Here is a 12,519-nt window from a genome sequence, read left to right as displayed (position 1 = left end):
TATTTCTAATTCTTATCTAACCCTGGTACTGATAGTATTAATAATCCCCTTTTACATATAAAGAAAGAAAGGCCCGGACAGGATAAGCAATTTGCCAAAGTCTCAGAGCTACGTGCCAGAACTGGGATTTCATTTGCACCTGAGTCAGATGCGAAATGGAATGCCAACCATTTTCCATTGTGCCACAATGACTCCATTTCTTAAAAGCCTTAAAAAACAAAAAAACAAAAAAAACAAAAAAAACTTTAAAAATTACAAAGCTGGTTAACATGAGATATTAGGTTTAACCGATTAAGTAACAAGTTCAAATGCCTGATAGTAGAGCCTTGCTTCAATTAAGACTGGGAAGATGTAGAGAGAGAAAGAGAGCAATTAGATACTTGAAATGAAGGGAAGGAGTTTTTTTAACATTTATTTATTTTTGAGACAGAGAGAGACAGAGCATGAACAGGGGAGGGGCAGAGAGAGAGGGAGGGAGACACAGAATCTGAAACAGGCTCCAGGCTCTGAGCTGTCAGCACAGAGCCCGACGCGGGGCTCGAACTCACTGGCCGTGAGATCGTGACCTGAGCCGAAGTCGGCCGCTTAACCGACTGAGCCACCCAGGCGCCCCGAAGGAGTTTTTTTGAGGTATAAGCTTAAGAATAAGATTTAGGGATGAGAAGGAAACTTTAAGGGTTTTATAACTTTGTCTAGCATTAATCAGCAGTACAGAGACTCCATTTTGGCTGCACAAATGGAAACAGAGAATGCTCTATTTTATAAGCATTAAAATATATATATTTTTTTATTTTTTGTTTTTTTAATGTTTATTTATTTTTGAGATAGAGAGAGACAGAGCATGAACGGGGGAGGGTCAGAGAGAGAGGGAGACACAGAATCTGAAACAGGCTCCAGGCTCTGAGCTGTCAGCACAGGGCCCGACGCAGGGTTCAAACTCACGGACCGCGAGATCATGACCTGAGCCGAAGTCGGCCGCTTAACCGACTGAGCCACCCAGGCGCCCCTAAAATATTTAAAAAAAATAAATGACTTTGTTTAAAGGAGCTATAATCCCAGGGGGTTATTTATTAAGGTATCGCTGTATTTGAAAATTTAAAGTGGAAAAAAGAAAACAAAATTGTCACACACAGAGTATCTGACATCAAAAGTGCCACTGGAGAAAAGACATTTTATCAAAACTCAGTATATTTAAAAATAAAAGACATTATTTTACCATAATTAGAATAAGGATCTCGTTGAACTTCACAGTATTCCAATCCTGGTACTATATCAAAAATACTGAAAAGCTGCTCTTCAGTGAAAGGAACTCTTGATACAACTGACAGGCGTTTGGAGATAGCTTCTTGGCCTCTGTTGTCATTCTTGTCAAAACTTGAAAATTCAGATTGTTGTTCTCCAACAACATAAAAAAAGTATATCTTTAAATTTCTATACAGTTGAGAATTCATTTAACATTTATGTACTAGAAAGTAAGATGCACTGTCACTGCACTGGAACTTGTCCATTGCATTGGACAAGGAACCGTGTTTTGTCATATGCTCCTGGTCATTAGCACTATCAGAAGGGACCAATGGTGAGGAAACAGAGAATTCTTCCCACTCCCCTGCCTTCAACACAGAAAGTTAAGTAGAAATGTGTAGTCTAACTTCACAGGAATAGGTTTAGTATGCAAAACTACAAAATATGGCAAGTGTTTCATCTAAAAGAAAGTTATGCCAAATAACATTTACAGGTCTTACTTTCATCAATTATTTCCCCCTTCATCTGGCTTCTACTTTTGTCATTCCTCTCCTTTCTCTAGCCCTAGTTTGAAAGCAGCAGTATCTTAGGGATAAAAATCTTAGGACTCATACTGAGGGGACAGAAGTAGATGTCTTTTATACTTTCTGGTTGGCTACAAAGCTCACTCAAAAAAGTGGCATGACATAGTTTAATATCTAGATACATAACTAACCACAGAAAACTACAATTGGAAATGTTAAATGAGTGTTACATATTAAGGACACGAGAAGTCATGACAAACTTCTCAAAAAAACCCTACTACATTAATTTTTATTCACTAAGTCAGATTTACAGACTAGTGATAAAAGAATACTTTATAAAATCCAAATCAGATTGCATATACTGCTTATACTATTAAAATAAAGAATAGCTTACTCACCGAATGGAAACATATTTACTCTAGGTTCATGTCCCAATGTTTCCTGCCTCATGTTATTATAATAGTCTTGTTCTGAGGATTCAGATGCTTTATTTTTAGGTTCAGCCAAGATTGCCCTAAAACCTGAAAAAAGAATCTATGATTTTCAAACTTCATAGCAAATTTAACATACCTGCAAATATACATTATTGCCAGTGCTTGACTTAGCTTTACAACTATAATTTCATAAAACAAAATCTATACAAAGGCCACCTGCACCAGACCTACTTCTTTGCTTTTTGGAAGATGGCAAAAAATAAATAGAGCGAGAACCCCAAATTATGGGTCAATGTAGACATGCAAAATCAGCAATTCTTTTTCATCCTTTCCAATCTCCCCCTACTACCAAGTAAAATCATCATTCATTCTCCCTGGGTCAACATTAAAATCCTAGAGGGCTTTTCACATTCAACATGTCAGCAAGATTCTTCCTTTAAAATGTATTTAGGAAATGTTATCTTTTATTCTAATTTCCCTGACTTTGTTTCTAAGTTAGATTCCCTTCAATTAATTACAACAACTCTTTAACTGGTCTGCCTATGGAGCAAAGGTTTTAAGCATGGGTTCAAGGATGAGCTTCAAAAGGTGGGAAGGTTCCATGAGCCCTCTGAAACTTTAAACAAAATGCTTATATATGTGCACATGGGCATATTTCAAAGGAGAAGGTTTGTAGCTTCAACCATATTATTCAGTGGCTCTAAAAAGGATAAAACCAGCCACTTTGAATTCTTTCTCTGGAAATCCATCCTTGATACTGTACTTAGATCAACTGTCCAGAAACAGTTATTTTTCTCCTTTTAAACCAATCTACAACGGAATCCTAACATGGACTAAGCTTGAACTCTTCGTGATCTCCCATGTATGGTGCCAATGTACTTAACGTTGTCTCCTAATTTCTCAACAATATTATGTTTTATTCAGATTGCTGCCTTCACAGCATTAAGCAAAGACATGTTTATTTCTATCTCTGGGCCTCTGCAAACACTGATCTCACCTTCTGTCCTGCCTAATTTATACCAAATGTAAACCTCACCTCTAGATGTGTTCTTGTGTTCTCAGTGCACTTGTTTTTCACCACTGATGGACCATAGCACACATTTTTGAACATTTCCTCATCTGGCAAATTTTTACTGAGTCTATTATAAATAGCAGTATCTTTGATAGAAATCTCAATAAATCTTTACTGAGGGCCTATAACTGTACTAGGTAGAAGGAGTAACAGAGACAGAAACATAAAACATACTCCCTACTTTCAAAGAGCCTTTTAAAAAATTCTCCTAATATTCTTTAACAATTTTTTACTAGTAGATCTTGGCTACCCAATATAGTTAAACTCCTTAAAAGCTATATATTCCCTCTGTACCTCTTTACTTAACATATTGCCAAGTATACCATAGGTACTCAATTAGTGCTGGCTGACTGAGAAATTTAGAAGGATCTGAGAGAAAATTTTGGTATATATCTTAGGCTTACCTAAGAATTCTAGTGATTAGCAATAATTCTTCAGTACATATAGATCTTCATAATATCCTAAAACCTAGAGTATTCATCATTTCTAAAGGTCAATATAACTAGAAGTATGACAACAAAGAATATTTTCCTTGGCTTCTTTAAAATTCTTACTCTTCATTATGTACACCAACAGCAGAAGATCCAATTAATGTCACTCTAGCTTGAAATTAACCTAATGTATATTTATTTACCTATATGAGCATATATAACACTAAACCCCATCCTTAACCTGTATGTTTATTGGTAAATTTAATTCTATTTAGGGTTTAGGTTAAATATGAACAAATTTTACATAAAACTTGAGTTTTTTCAATATAAAGAAAAAAAATTTTTTTTGAGCCTGAAAGGGTAAGTCAATTTAATACTTAAAAATTTTAAATATTAAAATAAACCCCCAAACCTTAGAAGTAATAACCAAAATATGGTAACAGTATTTTCACTTATTAAGTTAATGTAGTTGCCCATATTTTTCTTCAAGACGGCGCCTCAACAAAAGCTTAATCACAGCCCTCAAATACTTTTCATCCCAGGTATATATATATTTAAACTCCCATTGCTAAGATTAAATTAGCAGGTATGGTTATTAGCAAAAACCAGTATTAGATTCCATTATTTAGAATAATTAAAAGTTTTAAGAAAGTCTTCAACATGTTAAATGAACACATCCTTACTTCGATCACAGTTTTCTATTGCTTGGGCAGCTTGTGATGGTTTTAAGTATCGAACATAGCCCAAACCTTTACTTTCTCCAGTTACTTTATTCTTAATAATGCTGCAGTATTCGATATCTCCATACACCTATGAGAGTTAAAAGAAACGATCTTAGAGGAGTCAAAATCAGTAACTGTGAACAGATTATTTCACAACTTAAAATTTGTTTATTTGCACCCTTTATTTGCAAAACTAGAAATAAGAATTAGAATATATAGCCATTTTTAATAATAGAATCAAAATGTCACAAACTAATGAGGCACTAGAAAAAAACCATAATAATGATATAAGCAAATAACATAATCAAAATCATGATGATTTTCATTTTCATTTTCTGAGCATTTGCTTTACATATATTTCCTTACTGTTAAAACAATCCTTCAAGGTATGTGTGTGTGTGTGTGTGTGTGTGTGTGTGTGTGTGTGTGTGTATAATATATAAGTTATTTAGGGGCGCCTGGGTGGCTCAGTCGGTTAAGCGTCCGACTTCAGCTCAGGTCACGATCTCGCGGTCCGTGAGTTCAAGCCCCGCGTCGGGGCTCTGTGCTGACAGCTCAGAGCCTGGAGCCTGTTTCAGATTCTGTGTCTCCCTCTCTCTGACCCTCCCCCGTTCATGCTCTGTCTCTCTCTGTCTCAAAAATAAATAAACGTTAAAAAAATTAAAAAAAATATATATAAGTTATTTCACAGACAAGGAAACTGGGTCTTAGAGAGGAAATCAAATAACTTGTCTAAGTCATGGAGGGAGAATAAGAATGTGTACATGGTTTGGAAAGCTCCAAAGTCTTAGTGGTGATTACAAGCTGGAATCGAACCTTCCATATTCGAACCTGGCTCAGTCCCTTATTAACTGGGCAGTTTATTTATCCTCTCTGAGCCTGTCTCCTTATCTGTAAAATGGGGCTAATAGCTATACCTACTTCATAGGGTTATTTTAAGAGTTAAATGAACTAATAGACCTAAAGTGCTTACATAGAGTTTGGGACATGCTAAACATTAGTTATAGTTATAGTCGTCTGCCTTCTAACAGGAATAACTGTGTATTCTTTTGAAGAGAAGCCTCACAAAATATATAACTAAAACACACAGGTTTACTTAGTCAATTCTCCACATGAAAAATATGGGTAAAAGTTTATTTTTAATGTTGGGAGAAATATGGGATATAAATTCTTAGGGCTTATTTTTTTTTAATAGTTATTGAGAGAGAAAGAAGTACATGAGCAGGGGAGGGGCAGAGACAATTTCAATCCTAAACAGGCTCTGCACTGTCAGCAGAGAGCCCCAGGCAGGGTTTGAATACCACCAACCATGAGATCATGACCTAAGGCTAAATCAAGAGCAGGATGCTTAAGCAACTGAGCCACTCAGGTGCCCCGTGTTTATTATTTATTTCATAAAATTCTCATGCACCCAATTAGCAACTTAATTATTGTACATTTGGATAAAAATGTCATATTTGTTTGCTCAGAAAAAGATAAGAATTTATAAATATATAAGGTAACAACTTTTTTCTTACTTTTGGAGGAAGTATGGACTATGTATTTTTGGTATTTGTTATTTTTGAGGTATTTTATTCAACTCTCAATTGAATTTTCAGAGAGAGAAAGTCTGAAAATTACTTTTGACTATTTTCTTTCTTATTTGTTGCCCACCTAATTCATAGTATTGGGAAAATTAGTAGATAATGGATAAAAAGTTACAACTCATAACAATTTGAGAATTGCTTTTTAGTAATTTTTAGTGAAAGTATATCATTGCATATAAAAGTCATTGGCTATAAAGAGATTTAAAATGATCTTCAAATTTCACTATCAGTCATTACCATAGCTCTTGCTATATATATAGTTCAGAGCTGTAGATTTTTTCTTTAAATATAAGTCCTTAACTTTAGAACAAAAATTCTGTAAAGGATGAGCCTTTCTGTGAATAAGTACAAGATCAACATGCCATAGGCTTTGTATATAAATAGATAATATAGTTCACACACTTAGGCTTGCTTCATTTACCTCTACATGAAAGCAACAGAGTGGTGAGAGGGTGCTTTGAAATTGTAAAGACCAAGAGCAGGTTCTGGATTCAGACAGCCTGGGTTTAAATCTTGGTCCACCACCTACTATGTATGTGACCTAATTTATAATTCTGGGCTTTAGACTTCATTTTCCTGAATCTGGCAGAAAATATCATCATTATGTTTCTTATATGGCAGAAAACATCATCATTAATATGTTTTTCATCATTTTCATGTTTTTTAAAAAGTTTATTCTAGGTTTACTATTTTAAAACTAGATTGAAATAGATGACTTAGAAACAATTATTTAATTCACCACCACCACCAACCTAATGATCTAACTCGAACAACACTTAAGATTTAGTAACCATACAACCGATTTAGGATTGTAAATTATCATAGATGCTAGCTGATTAAAAAACATAAGTACCTTAAATTTTTCCCGCAAATCTTCTTCTGTGTAGGACTTTGGTATCATGACAAATATTCTTGTAAGTTCTTCATCTTCAACATCTCGGTGACTTCCAGATGATCTGGACTGAGCAATGAAAACCTAAGCAACAAACATAATCCAAAAATAATGTGAAAAATCAGTTAATTGTTTTCCTATTCCTTAAGTACATTTACTTCATTATTAGTATGAGATGCATGTTAGGTTAAACACAATGTAATAGGGTCTTATCAAAAAGTTTTTTTAAAGCAATTTTTACTACAATGACTTTTTATATGAGATAATAACAATCTCTGCACTGTTTTTCCAAATCTATATCTATATAGATATATAGATTTTTTTTTAATGTTTATTTTTGAGAGAGACAGAGACAGAGTGTGAGCAGGGGAGGGACACAGACAGAGGGAGACACAGAATCCAAAGCAGGCTCCAGGCTCTGAGCTGTCAGCACAGAGCCTGATGCAGGGCTTGAACCCACAAACTGCGAGATCATGACCTGAGCTGAAGTCGGATGCTTAACCAACTGGGCCACCCAGGCGCCCCCCCAAATACATTTTTACTTTTGCATTTTTGTTTACCAAGGGCAAGCCAGTGCACTGAAAAAGAGTAAGTACTCTGCAGCTGCTGGGTACAGCGTTCAATAGATGTCAGTTTCATGGCTGATTAACGGTGTTATTAAAATATTCCTTATCTTTGCAAATTTTGTCTAGTTGTTCTATCAAATACTAAGAAAGGAGTTTAAATACCTGATTGTGAATTTATCTTTCTCCTTCAGGTTCTACCAATCATGCTTCACGTATTTTGAAGCTGTATTATTGGCTGCATAAACATTTGGGATTGTTATGTACTTTTTGATTGATATTTTTATTCCTATGAAATTACCCTGTTAATACTCCTTGTGTTGATGACCATTTTGTACAACATCACACCAGCTTTTCTTATCCTTTTACTTTCAACTGCTTTGTATCCCTTGTACATAGTATTTAGCTTTTTTTTTTTTTTTTTACAAATCCTGATAATCTCCGCCTTTTAATTGGCATGTCTAGTCTACTAATATTTAATGTAATATTGACACAGTTGGGTTTAAGTCTAGGATGTCATATTTTTAATTGTTTTCTTTCTAATATGTACCTTTAAGGTAACATAACCATAATTACTGGATCGTCTCAGTGACCACCCAAATGATTTATGTAAGTAAGAAAATGCACAGCACTACCTGACGCTCCATTTTCTACTGTTAGCATTTTCTACTATTTAGTTTCACTGAAAACATCATCTGTGACATTGGACTACTTAGATTATCATTACTTGGATTATGACATTATTACTTTATAATATAAATTGTTTTGGTTTTATATTGTTCTAGAGGAATCTTAAAATCTCTAACTAGGATTGTGGATTTTTTTATAGAGCCATAAGGATAAGAACTTTAATGGCTAGGTTTGTTTTTTATAATTTGAAGACATGTAATAAAATTAATATAAATCACCACAAGCCCTTAAGGCTTCTTTTTTCTTCTACTTTAAAGGGGGAGCTGTATACCATTTGAGTATGAGAAAACCTGAACTTATGGATTTCTAGAGTAGGAGGCAGCAACCAAAAGGATAGAAAACCTATAAAGCCAGGGGATTTTAGAAGTACTAAAACATAAAGTCATTATGTTCGCTTGGAAAACAGCTGTCATAGAGGTGTAGGGCCTTGTTTACAAGATATAGCTGGAGACATATTCCTATGTCTCCTAACAGAGTCCACTGTTACTCCTTCAATAAACTTACACTACCTGCCAAACAGTGTATGAGGTATTAGTAATAGAATATTGAGTAATACAGAAATGACCCACTAGAAAGTCTAGTGGATGTATCGGTAATGGATGATCAATAGAAAAATAAAATAGGAAACATTTAAGAATATGGGAAGACACTGGGGGGCAAAAAGAATCTCAAGTAAGATTTGAGGTTGTAGGTGTCATCAAATCACAAATTTCTAAATTTTAGAAGACCGGAGTGTTTCAAATTTCCAATAAGGCAAGCAGTGTCTGAGCAGAACACATGTATAATAATTAGCCACCTAATGGATGATTTCTCCTGAGATTTATGTTCAGACTACAGGCTCTAAAGAGGCATTCATGAAAAGCTAGAAAACAAGACTTTTCTACATTTTAGGTTTACCCCTTTCCTCCAGGTAATGTAGCTGGTCACAAAATAATTCTTACCTAGTCAATCTTTTAAGGCTCTAGGCCTATAATTTTCTTATTTGTCTCTTATTTGTCTCATAGATACTACGGAACTTTGCGAAAGCAAACTACATGAGAAAAGTTGAAGCTGTGTTAATTTAACTGGAAATACTAAAAACAATAACCACAGTAACAACAAACAAACAAAAAACTACATTCTAGTGGAAGACAGAGCTGAACTTGCTGAAGAATGAACTTGGTCTAGCTAGGCCCTGTAGTCTAACAATCCTCTGTCTGAAACTGAGTGGACCAAAATGTGAAAAACAGAACTTCAACTTTATTTTGGGGACTAACTTTTCTGTGATTAAAAAGGAGGGTCCTAGTATTGGGGCTTTTACTTCTCTTGTAGGAATTTAATCAAGGAAAGGGGATTCTATAGGTTTCAGATCTGGAGCATTTTTTGGGGTTACCAACAGATCTCTGTGGTTATATTCAGAAAGTATAAAAACCTTCTCTGTTAATTTAATTGGAAGGAGATAAAAATTAAATCAATCTAGGGAATCAACAAACCATAGCTTACTCTTTTTCAATAGCCCATGATCTAGGAATTGTTTTTACATTTTTAAAGGGCTGTTAAAAAGAAAGAAAATATGTGACAGAGACGGTATGTGGTTCACAAAGCCTAAAATATTTACTATTTGTCCTTTTACAGAAAAAGTTTGTCAGCCATTGATCTAGTATATGCCGTGGCCTTACAATTCATCTTATTGATGATCTGTTCTGCTCCATTTCAGAAGGTTGGGGATGGAAGTAAAGGGCATGTCTATGGTCTACTGTGTTGTTGGTATATTCCTATGTTCCTTCTCTTTTGTGGATGGAGGCATAGGGAAGACCTCCAGAGACTGAACTCTCTCTCCGTCTTTCATTTATAAAAGTCAGTATTAGTAGTATTCTTATCAGTTCTCTGTTGTAAGTGGAAAAAAACAAGAAGGAAAAAGTTGAGGGAAAAGAATTTTGTGGAAGCCTCCAACAGAGTTACATATACAGCAACTATTTGTACACGACGGGCGGGGGTACAGTTTAAGCAATTGTCAGGTCCTCAGGACTGGGTCCTGAACACAGTCCACAGCCAGTAAGGAAGGACATTTTGGCTACTAATGACCACCAAGATCTATGCGCGGGGTCTACCATGTGACAAGCACTGTGCTAAAAGCATAGGTTAAAACGAATAACCGTCAAAATCACCCTTCCTGCCACGTGTCAGTTGTTACTTTTACACAAGTCTGGAAACTCAATATAAAGACCTCCAGGGTGAACTATGAGTACGCAAAGAAACAATAATAGCACAACTACACTACCATCACAATGATTTGGCTCTTCTTAAGGCAGTTTATTTTGGGTTGCTTTCAAAGAAAAGTGGCAGTAACAAAACGTTTGCCAATTATAGTTTCGCAAAGAGGGCTTAATTAAAATGATTTTAAAAATCACAACGGGGGGCGCCTGGGTGGCGCAGTCGGTTAAGCGTCCGACTTCAGCCAGGTCACGATCTCACGGTCCGTGAGTTCGAGCCCCGCGTCGGGCTCTGGGCTGATGGCTCGGAGCCTGGAGCCTGTTTCCGATTCTGTGTCTCCCTCTCTCTCTGCCCCTCGCCCGTTCATGCTCTGTCTCTCTCTGTCCCAAAAATAAATAAACGTTGAAAAAAAATTTTTTTAAAAAATCACAACGGTGTGACAAATCTACAACAGCAGCAGTCTGAGTCACCTCCACTCAAATATTATATACATGCATACTTCCGTGTGGCACTGGGAAAGCGCCCAACACCAGACAGGCCACACTTAACGTATGTTTATCAAGTTGCTAAGCTCCGTACCACCCTGAGGAAAAGCAAACTAATCTATTTTCATACATGGTAAACGGGGTTATGAGAGAGGAGGGCCAGAAGTGGGTCGTGGAAGCCAGAGCTCTGGACTAGAGATGGCGGGAGTAGGGGAGAGGCTCAGTCACTATAGCTCCGCGGCCCAAGTCGGGGCCGATATTCTTGCCGCACCTCGGGGCTGCCTCGCGGGCCTGGCGGCCCGAGAAACCCTGCGCGGAACACCATCCGCCCCTCCTCCCGCCCCCGGAATGCCAGGCGCCGCCCACTCCGCTCCAGGGAGCGGATGTACTACCTCGACCCCACCTGACACAGCTTCGGGTGCAGGAAGGCCCATCCCCTCCCGCTCCCGAGGGCATCCCAACCCGGGCACCTGCACCTTGATGGGCTTGGTGTCGTTGGGGCTGAGGCACTGGCCGTGCATCTCCTCCATGGCCCTGCAGGCCTGCGAGCTACGGGCAAACTTGACGAAGGCGATGCCCTTGGACTCCTTGGTGTGCTTGTCCCGCACCACCCAGATGTCCTGGATCTCGCCGAAGGGCGAGAAGCGCTCCCTCAGCACCGACTCGGGCGTGTACTTGCTGATCACCAGGAAGATGCGGCTGTTGGGGGGCTCGTCCAGGCTATCCACGCCCGGGCGGAACCCTCCGCCGCTCGCACAGCTGCCTGCTTCGTCCATGGTGTTCCAGCCCGGCGCGGGAGGCAGGCCCGGGTCCCCTTCAGTTCTTGTCTTCTCAGGCGCGCCAGCCACCACCGTGGTCGCACACCCAGCCGTTGCGCGTCCAGGGCTCCACTTCCGGAAGACGCAAGGGTCTCGCGCCGGGCGCTGTGCGGCCGCGCAGAGTGCCAGCTTCCGGGGAACGGCCTCCAGCGCCCCCTAGCGGCTCGGGGTGGGGTAGGCCGACCCAGTCAGTCTAGCAGTCCGCTGAAACAAACGCCGGTTGTGCAATCCTCATTCTCTGTGGCCAGAGCAGGCCCGTCTGGCGCACAGCCTTCCCACCCCGAGCCCAAGCATTCTTCCTCTAAAACTTGCCATCTTGGTCATAAACTCAATAGAGGACCACCCTAGGATAAAGTTAAAAACCATATAGTCTCAGAGCTAAAAAGAACCTTTGAGATCATCCAATTCCAGCCTCATTTGTTGAGAAAATTGAGATGAGGAAATTGAGGCCCTTGGAATGCCAGAGACTATATAGAGATACAAATAAGAGAGCCCAAACCAGAATCTATCTGCTGATCTGCTCGACTCCCACAAACCTTGGGGATTTGAGGGCTGAAAAGGTGGACTGTTCAACTATAGCACTAGGAAAAGTATTAATGGCAAACAAAGTGGGAATGCATACTGACTTCTAAGACTTCTTGTTGAAGGGACTTGACAAGAGGTCATCGGAAAGCTAGAAGAAATTCGGAAACAAGATCAGGATTTCGTAGTGGAGTTGGAATGAAGTAAAAAGAATGAACCAGAGGTGGTCCAGGAGCAGACCTCTTTGAATGTTCAAGAATGCAAAATAATGTTCAAGAATGCAAAATGCTTTTGCCACTGAATTGTGAATATGAGTTACTTCATATTTCCAACTTCAGTTCCTCA

General features: G+C 38.3%; 1 protein-coding gene across 9 annotated transcripts in view; it reads right to left on the bottom strand.

Moving 5' to 3' along the window:
* RBM45 (RNA binding motif protein 45) overlaps nt 1–11,756 on the bottom strand; it is a 39,667-nt gene extending 27,911 nt beyond the window's left edge. For 6 of the 9 annotated variants that reach the window (XM_045034001.1, XM_045033999.1, XM_045034003.1 and 3 more), the window contains exons 1-5: nt 11,305–11,755; nt 6,865–6,987; nt 4,387–4,513; nt 2,165–2,287; nt 1,217–1,396 (exon numbers count right to left, since the gene is read on the bottom strand). In XM_045034001.1, the coding sequence (XP_044889936.1) occupies nt 1,217–1,396; nt 2,165–2,287; nt 4,387–4,513; nt 6,865–6,987; nt 11,305–11,610 (859 nt within the window). In that variant the 5' untranslated portion in view covers nt 11,611–11,755. Of the gene's footprint in view, nt 1–1,216; nt 1,397–2,164; nt 2,288–4,386; nt 4,514–6,864; nt 6,988–11,304 lie in introns of all 9 variants that reach the window. The other 3 variants (XM_045034002.1, XM_045034000.1, XM_003990900.6) reach the window with 2 other exon arrangements.
* Nucleotides 11,757–12,519: the final 763 nt, after the last annotated feature.

Source organism: Felis catus, chromosome C1, assembly GCF_018350175.1.
Source record: "Felis catus isolate Fca126 chromosome C1, F.catus_Fca126_mat1.0, whole genome shotgun sequence".
Lineage (NCBI taxonomy): Eukaryota > Metazoa > Chordata > Mammalia > Carnivora > Felidae > Felis > Felis catus.
The sequence above is the reverse complement of the archived record's forward strand: the minus strand, read 5'-3'. Positions and strand labels throughout refer to the sequence as shown.